The sequence below is a fragment of the Eimeria acervulina genome, genomic scaffold (genome assembly GCF_000499425.1).
Source record: "Eimeria acervulina Houghton genomic scaffold, Eah_scaff1009, whole genome shotgun sequence".
Classification (NCBI taxonomy): domain Eukaryota; phylum Apicomplexa; class Conoidasida; order Eucoccidiorida; family Eimeriidae; genus Eimeria; species Eimeria acervulina.
The window spans coordinates 3,199-12,345 of record NW_013549481.1 but is presented as its reverse complement, the minus strand read 5'-3'; the positions used below and the strand labels follow the sequence as shown (position 1 = coordinate 12,345).

The following is a 9,147-nucleotide window of genomic DNA, read 5'->3' as shown; positions in this document are numbered from 1 at the left end:
CTAATCATGCGATACGCTTCTATCAAATGCAGCGGCGGTCCTCTTTCTTAGCTAGGTGCTAGCGTCAAATACTCAAAATTTCCTCCGAACTCCCTTCAAGTCTGCAGGTACCTTGGGTACGACAACGCAAGCGTCTGGGGCTTGTGAAGAGAGTATGTGGCCTGCAGTGGATTGCAACGCTTCTTGTTGCAATTCTTCTCTGCATGCAAGTATAACCAAGCCACTACTGCATGCGCGTACCCTGCCGAACACTTACTTGGCCCTCAGTAGCTAGCCTCACGCAAGGAGAAATACGCATACCATCGTCAGGCAGAACATGCACTAGTGCTTTCCCACGACCACGAAGTCTGGCCCGTGGGCTTCTCTCACAGTTAACGGCTAAGGATTACGTACACAGGAGAGGATCCTACGAGCAAAAGTTACTTGTGCTTCTTCAGGATTGCGGAAAAGTAATTACTTTGATTTCAGCGCAATCAAAAAAGTCATAGTGGTGTTCTTACCTGTTGGTCACCAAGCACTAGAAGTAGTACGCTGTTACCCAAAAACTCTGAGACGGGCGTGTAATGAGAGTCAGCGGCATTTTCCGATGACTGTCATGCGTTGTAGTCGAGGGGAGAAACAGAAAGAGTCCCTAAAGTGCAGCTTGCCTCCCCTCGAATTCTCGGATACTCTGGGCTTGCCGGCCCAAGCGTTGCTGGTGGGCAGATGCGGCGGCCTGGCACTAGTTGCAATGTTCCGCTCTGCAACTAATGCTGCAAGACACCTTTGCACGCGAATACAACCAACCCCCCTTTCGCTATCTACAGTAACACTGTAGACAATTGTTGTACTTCTGCTTGCGTGTAGGCTGCTTACTAACGTATGCGTTAATGTACGAACGTCGGACAGAACATGCTACAAGATAACAAGCGATTCCTCACAAGTCCTAGTGAGTTTTTCCAAGCCCAGCAAGATATGTTTGCTGGGATTGAGCAGAAGGACGTGCTAGGAGCGGATTGTATGCGTGTGTAGGTTGGTGTCCGATTGAAAGGTGGACTTCGATTTTAAGGGGATTTTGAAGAGTTCACATCGAAGTTTTTGCCTCCTCATACGTCTTGACTAGTTTCAATTTCTATGTGTTTCATTTGTCCATCTTCTGGGTCGGCGAATGTGCCCTTGCTTCTATAAAAGCCTTTGACGCGGAGCTGCAGCTGCCTTTGGAGTTCGTTAAGGCTCTGCATGCGGCTGAACTGAAGGGGCGGGTACACAGTTAGCGACTGCATTTTGCCAGTTTGATTTTTTAAGGCGAGTTTCTTTTTATATTATTTCTCCTCTGTTTTTTTTTTCGCTTGGAAGGGCTCCTGTGTGCTCCCGCAGAGGGCAGGGGTCTGGCCTAGTCCTCATCCTGCTCAAGGGTCACGGGACAGGAGAGGCGTGCCAGTTTTTGCGCGTTGTCCTCCAGCTTAGTCCACAGATAGGTCATTTTCCTTCATTTCAAGTTCATGCATCTCTTATTTATTCGCACGCTTGGCGGTCAGCTGCTCTTTGGTCTCTTCACAGGCCTGAGAACCAGCAAAGAGGCCCCCCGCAGCCTAGACTTCCTCTACCCATGTCCCACACTCCAGACAGCCCATGCAGCATCAAAACCAGAACAAGCAGCAGCGGCAGCAGCAACCACGGCCACAAACCAGAATCCTGGCTGCCCTTGAGTGAGGCGTGACTGCAGCCCCCAACTTGCTATGGGGGCAGACACACGGGACCTGCTGCAACAGCAGCAGCAGGTAGTACCGTCGCAGAAGCAGCAGCAGCAGCAAATACCACCACCACCACTGCAGCAACACCCGTATCCACCGGATGAACAACAGAAGCAGCAACAGCAGCCCCGCCCCAGTAGGCGCGCAAATCGCATCTTCCCTCAACAGCGGCACCAACAGGATCAACAGGACCAGCCGCAGCAACAGCAGCAGGTGCAGCAGTTCCTGCAGCAGCACCGAACACGAAATAGAACGAACCCTCAGCGGCGTCCCCGTCAGCAGCAGCAGCAGCAGGTTCTCGTTCTCCCGCCGTGGGGTCCACAAGCGACGGATGCTCCTTCTGGTGAGAGGCCTGTGGGCCGCGTCTCAAGAGCTGCCCGTCGCGAGGCAGCAGCAGCAGCGGCAGCAGCAGCAGAAGCTAGCGCAGCAGCAGCGGCTGCAGCAGCAGCGAGTGCTGCATCGCCTGTCCGAGAGTGGGTTCCCGGCTCTCTGCAGCATTCTCTGCAGCATTCTCTGCAGCATCCATTGCAGCATTCACTGCAGCAGTTCCAGCATCGTTGCTGGGACCGGCTGGAGCGGCACTCCCGGGAGGAGTACCGGACATTGCTGCCTGTAGGGGACCTCTCCTCTGAGGCGCTACGCGTGCGGCTGGACCACGGGTACCCTCTAGATGTGAGGGGAGGGGGCCCCCATCAACCAAGACTAAGGCCGGGACCCCCTCACTGTGGCTTTCTTGGAGCTCCCCATTTCTGCCTCCCCGTCTTGGGGCTGACGCCGCAAGGGCCGCACGGCGGTGGGCCGCAGCCGTGGGGGTCCCCCCTGCCATTCGAGGCTCCTCCAACAGCCCCACAGGCCACCGCCTCGCTTTCGCCGGTACAGCAGTGTTTTTACGCACAGGGGCCCCATACGCAGCAGCAGCGCGGACAGCAGCCTCAGCAGCAGCACGTACAGCAGCAGCAGCAGCAATTTCAGCAGCAGCGCGTACAACAGCAGATGCAGCAGCACCCTACCCCCCTGGCTCCTCTTGCCTCTCACCATTTGCAGTCTTCATCTGACTTCCCGTTCGTCTCAATGATGGGCGTCCCCACGAGGTCCCCGTTTGCTGGGGCCCCCCACGCGGATGGGAGCAGCGGCAGCGGCAGCACCAGTACTCTGCAGCCAGGCGACGCCTGCAGCACGCAGATCCTTGGTCTCGAAGCAGACCCTGTCGACTTCCCCGCTGCACCAGCAGCAGCCGCAACTGAAGCAAGAGCGGCAACGGAAACTGCGGCAGCTGCTGCAGCCGCAGCAGCAGCAGTAGCGCAGGCGCCTGCCAACGACGGTCGAAGGTCCATGGAAGCAGCAAGATACGGGGCAGTGGGTGTCACGGAAAAGCAAGAATGCAGTTCGGCAGCTAGTGCTGCTTCTGCTGCTGCAGGAGCTGCAGCTGCGGCGGCAGCAGCCGCAGTAGCAACAGCTCCTGCCCCGGCTTTGAACGGCATCGTTACCCTCGGTGCTTCTGTTGGTTGCCCCACTCCCTATGCTGTCTTGCGCGAGGCACCGCTCCAGCAGCACCAATCGTGGCAGCATTTGTCTCAACCATACTGGCAGTCGTGGCAGCTGCAGCAGCAGCAGTGGCAACAGCAGCTGCAGCACCAACAACTTCAGCAGCAGCAGTGGCAGCAGTGGCAGCAGTGGCAGCAGCAGTGGCAACAAATGTCGTACGCAATTGCTGCTCCAGTTGATGTGCCTACATACCCTTACGTGCCTCTGCAGCAGCTGCAGCAGCAACCGCAGCTGCAGCAACAGTATTTAGGCCTGGTCCAGCAGCAACGACACGATTGGGGGCTTCAGAGGCCAAGTGGAACGACGAGGAATCACCAACGGGCGCCACGGCGCGGCCTACAGCAGCACCAGCAGCAGCCGCAGCACCACCAGCCTGCTTCGGCTCCACACAGCAGCGTAGCTGGTCCCCGCAGAGGCCTACAGCGCCAGTGGCAGCAGGCGGCCTTCCCAGCGACAGCGGCAACAACGGACTGCATGCTTCACATTGCATCGGGGTCCTCTGCAGGGACGGCGGCGGCAGCAGCAGCTGCTGCAGCAACAGCTTACCCGCGGCCGCTGCATGCACATGCAGCAGGAGCTCCCGTCGGGGAGCCCACAGACAGCAGAATGACCCGTACACCCGGTCGTATCGTGGCTGCTGCTCCTGCGTACAGCCAGGGTGCTGCCACGCGCAATGCGCCGTCTAGTTCATCCCTGCAGCCGCAGCAGCAGCCCCCGCAGCAGCAGCAGTCACAGCGGCAGCAACAGGGGCAGTGGGATGCGCAAGCACGGAATTACGCATGTAGCTCTAACAACCGGAATGTAAAAGAGCTCCCCTTCCGGCCCCGGTCGGTGCAGGAGGAGCGGCACCTCATTGCCAGCTCGCATCACCTGGGGGAAGGGCCTCCGCGGGGCTGCAGGAGGCGGGCAACGAAAAGCACTCCGCCTCCTGCACCTGCTGCCTCTGCTGGGGGTAGTGGCGGTGCCGGGCGTCGTCAGGCGCTCTCCAGCAACAACGCAGCGGCCCCGGAGTCGACAGATTCGGGTGCAGCAGCTGCCCAAGACGGGGGAAAGAGAAACAGCTGCAACAGTAGCTCAAACGTACTCCACAGCAGCCGCGGCAGCAGCAGCCGCAACAGCAGCAGGAGCCGCACTCGCAGGAACAGCCACGGGAGCATTTCAAACAGTCGGATGCTCCCCGAGGAGGGTTATGCGTATACCAAGAATATGGCCTATCTAGCACCGCTTGTAGAGGCAAAGAAAGTTGGCCCTGGCGACTTCGTGCTGCTGCATGTCATTGGGAAGGGCTCATATGGTACATACAAACTTGTACACTAGGTGCTGCATGCACGCACGCGTGCAGCACCCATTGCATACCTGCATGTGTCCGTGCATCCGGCGTTCTGTGTAGAGCTCAAGTACTAATCCGCTTCTCTTTTTTGTCCCGCATCGCCTGTCGGCGTCCACGGAGGAGACGCTGGGACTTATTGCTTCTGTGTTGTACTGAGTGCATGATGAGAACTGTTTTTCAAGGGTTCGTTGATTTGTGCCCTTACGCATTCGCCAGTGGCTTTTCTGGATTACCATTTTGCTTGCCCTTGAACCTGCGCACTTAGATTTCTGTGTTGATAGTTCATCCGTCCTCCGTTTACCTTCTTCGAGACGCGTAGTATGTGCATCTGTTTACCTGGGCTGCTATTCCCATGTGCATTTGCTGGTGTTTTTACCTTTTGCTTACCCATCCAATCCGGCTCCCTCCTGCGCCGTTCAGGGAAAGTGATGCTGGTCCGGTTCGAACAAGACGGCCAGTTGTACGCGCTAAAGGTTCTTCTTAAGGAATCCTTGCTTCGTCGCAGCCAGGTGAGGCTGCTGGGCCCTCGGGGCTCCTCGGCAGGGGATAGGGAGCCTGCATGGTACAGAAGGGAGGTCCCAGCAAACGATTGCTGCCGTAACTTAGAATTTTCTCATTGTTTCCCTTGGGCTGGATTCTTTCGGCTTAGCGCAGCTTCGGGAATCTTTGCTTTGGTAGTAGCCTCTTTTGCAGCTGCTGTGGGGCGCTGTTATGGCGTTGCATGTTAGTGCATTCCTGCCTGTCTTCATGCTGCGCTGTGTGCCGCTGCTGTTGCTTTTAACAGGTGCAGCACACGCGCACGGAACGGGCAGTTCTGGAGGCGATCTCTCATCCTTTTATCGTGCAGATGCACTTCGCATTTCAGACACCCAAGAAGCTGTACTTTGTTCTAGAGTCCGTCTCTCTTTTCTGGACTGTTTGAACGGATCACTTCCTCTCTCGTCTTTAATCTCAGTGCTTTCCCTAGTTGCAGGATTAGGGGTGATGCTCGCTGCTTCTGCCTTCACCCCTGTGCCTTGAATTCGCGTGGCTCCATCGCTGGCTGGCCTTGCTCAGTGTCTGCTCGTGCGGTGATGCTGGAGTCGAGCGCAGAGCCTTCGCTGCAACTGCACCTTGCCTTGCGGTGCCGGTCTGCTGCATCTGCACCTGTAGTTCGTGTGTACCGTGGGGAGTGTGCGGTGGGGATGAAATGGCGCGTATGAGCATTTTAGTGCACATACGTGCGGTTTAGGAAAAGATGTAGGGCGGCCTTGAACTTTGTGTCGCAGGTATTGTCCCGGGGGGGAGTTGTTTTTCCACTTGCAGAAAGAAGGAAAGTTCACTGAGGACCGCTCACGCTTCTACGCTGCTGAGCTGTTGCTCGCCTTGGAGCATCTTCACAAGCACAACGTGATCTACCGAGAGTACAGCAATAACGTCAACAGGCTCTTCCCGACGACCCCGATCCCCATCTCCACACATCTGCTTCCTGCATCAGCACTTACGCATACTCACAACAGGCGACAGCATGTCCCCTTGCTGCGCATTTCTATGAGCCTCCCTAGCTACTAGATTTTAATAGCAATTAACACTGGACGCAGTGCTGACACAGTTGGTTTTATTATACAGGGACCAGTGTTGGGTCTGCTCGAGGCGTTCTTCTGCCGCATTTTGTGCGCTTTGCTTTGATTCAGCCTCAAATCAGAAAATGTTTTGCTGGATGTGGATGGGCATATACGGCTGACAGATTTTGGCCTTTCAAAGAGCGGCATCGCCGACAACAATAGTGCCAGAGTACACAGGCCGTTGTCTGCTGCTGCTTCTGCCTACCTTGCTGCTGCTGCCGCTGCTGTAGCCGCTGTTGCTTATGCTGCTCTTCATGGCTCTTTTTCTGCGTTCGCTGCTTGGGGTTTGTGAAAAGGGCATCGAGGGGTTTGCCTTCTAGTGGTGGCTTTGTGTCAGCTGCGGAGTTGTTGCTGGCAGCTCACTCGCTTGACCTATGTTGCTGAATGGGTGCGTTCCTTCTGCTGCTGCTGCTTCTTCTGCAGTCCGTGTGCGGGACCCCTGAGTACATAGCCCCTGAGATCCTGTGTCAGGTCGGGCACGGAAAAGCAGCGGACTGGTGGAGTCTTGGGGCCCTGCTCTATGAAATGCTGACAGGCCTGCCTCCTTTCTACACGGCCAACCGCCAGGCCCTCTTCACAAACATTCTCTGGTGAGTTGTTCGGGGGTTGGAGAATCATATTCAGACATTAGCGAACTGGATGTGCTCCATTGTCTATGCATCCAGTAACAAGTACATGCGTACTACATGCTCGTGTGTGAATGCGTGCACAAGCATGCGGTTGCATGCGTGTAAGACGGCTGATGAAGACAGTCGCCATGCGTGCCGTATATGGGATTTCCGCTGCTCCACGCCCAGGGAGGAGTTAGGTGTTATTTCTGTTATTGCTCATTTGCTGAGATGCAGTGGGAACGTGCTGCTCTTCCTTCTTGGTTGGCTGGAATAACACAAGAGTGAAGTTTATTTGTACGAAGGCATGACTGACATCGAAAACGCACTGTACATTCGTAGTGTCCGTGTGTGAATGTGTATTGCCTCGGTCGTTTCGTTTTGCTGCTGGTGATGCAGCGAAGTTTTGCGTATGTGATGGTGGTGCTGCTGTTGCTTGCGTGCAGGGGGGGACTGGAATTCCCAGCGGATCTGTCCCCCGCAGCGGTTGACCTCCTTAAGAATCTATTGCACCGCGACGCCAATGAGCGACTGGGCGCTGGACCCTTAGATGCAGAGGAGATAAAGGTAGGCCTTCATGCTTGTTTCGGGTAGTGGAAACTCGGGTATGAAAGACTAACAGATGCGCAGGGCAAACCAAGTGGAAGATAGGGATTTATGTAATGCACTTTATGTCGCATAGTGGGTAGGCATGCATTGTATAAATCAACGTACGTTGGGAAGCTACCGACGACTGTGTAGTTATACTAGATTCATCTCTGGTGCGAGCATTGGATTTGTTGTAGTGCATATTGTGTTTTTTTGTTTGCATCCAGAGGCATCCGTTTTTTGAATCTGTAGATTGGGACTTGCTCCTTGCGAAGAAGATAGAGCCACCGTTCAAACCCCGCCTCCACTCGCATGAGGACTCCAAGTACTTTCCAGCGGATGTTAAACGAGAACCCGTTTTGTCGGATGACGGTGAAGGGCCTGACGCAGCATTCGGCACCGCCACCTCTAGTGCCAATAGCATGAGAATGCAACGGTCTCGCACGCCTCTTCCGCGCTCTGCAGGGAACAGCAGCCGCAGCAGTAGCAGTAGAGTGGCAACATCTACTGCAGCGGCAGATCTTACAGCGGGTGGCAATTGTACAACGACAGCTCATAGGGGGACAGCACAGCACCCAGATAGCGCATGCAGAGAGGAACACTCACATGCATGCGACTCTCCCTCTTCTGATAATTTTCAGCCCACCGAAGACGAGGAAGGGGAGGCCCTCTTCAAGGGATTTACCTACGATGAACGCCTCCAGGGGTCGGTCTAGCTCTCTTGTTCGGATGTTCATTGTGCCGTACCTACTTTTGGCCCTCACAACTGAAAAATCCATTCCTTTCGCTAAAGGACGAATCAATTTTTAGCACTTCCTTATATCACATAGACTGTACCGCATGGTTTGACTGCTGAAGGAGGTATGTGTTGCTGGCCGGTATGTTTGTCATATCGTTTTTCAGGACCTGGGGCAAAGCGGCAACATCTCCGGACGACCCCTACGATTTCTAGGCGTGTTATGGGCGGAGCTTTTGTTCTGTTTCCGTAGGGAGAGGACCTGCATCTACTTTCGTGTTCCTCTCTGTCTCGCTATCCGAGGTGACGGCCGGTCGGCGAGATCAGTCGGTCCTTCTCATTTCCCCCCCCACCCCCCCCACCTACCCTGCTCCGGCTTGTGCACGACGGAAGCAGGGCTAGGTTATTTGATGTTTGATAATGCATTTAATGACCCGCCGGTACAACTCCCGCACTGGAGAAGCCGGCAACCACACATCCTTACACACCGGCAGGCACAGAAACGAGACCCGCTAGGGTCCGCCCATGCATACTTGGCACTTGCTGCCGTGAAGAGGCCGAGCCACCTATGCTATCACGACGTGCCCTTCTCTGGCTCTAGATACACACAGTGCCCGGAATAAGCCGTCGCTAGTCATGGCGAAGATACATGCCAATGAGGCGCCGTGAGAATGCCGTGTGGCACAGCTTCCGTTTCCCTACTACTCCCAGGCACGACGACTTCTCTTCATTGCCTGCTTGCTGGTCTAAGCTGAGCGCGGCACTGAAGGAGCTAATAAATTATATTTTTTGTGTCTGGGTTCGGCAACAAACCCTTTAGGTAGGGGGTTGAAACCCTGCTGTTCCCTCCGGTGCAGGGTGGATACGCCTCGTGGGTACTGTGAGGGCACTCAAAGAAGAGTGGCACCACCTTTCAAAAACAGTCCTCTCTTGTCACATCCTATTTCGTTCGGGGACGCAGTCCCTGCGCTATATTCAACGTTTTATGGCCCTTCAGCCAATT

General features: G+C 55.3%; 1 protein-coding gene across 1 annotated transcript; it reads left to right on the top strand.

Annotated features, from left to right (window-relative positions):
- Window positions 1-1,718: 1,718 nt before the first annotated feature.
- EAH_00053840 (AGC kinase, putative) lies at window positions 1,719-8,360 on the top strand (the record flags this gene model as incomplete). The annotated part of the gene is made up of 9 exons (XM_013393987.1): window positions 1,719-4,572; window positions 5,029-5,117; window positions 5,393-5,502; window positions 5,877-6,011; window positions 6,282-6,381; window positions 6,636-6,802; window positions 7,267-7,387; window positions 7,636-8,114; window positions 8,312-8,360. 9 exons carry the CDS (start codon window positions 1,719-1,721, stop codon window positions 8,358-8,360), a joined length of 4,104 nt encoding a protein of 1,367 aa, XP_013249441.1.
- Between the last annotated feature and the right edge of the window lie 787 nt (window positions 8,361-9,147).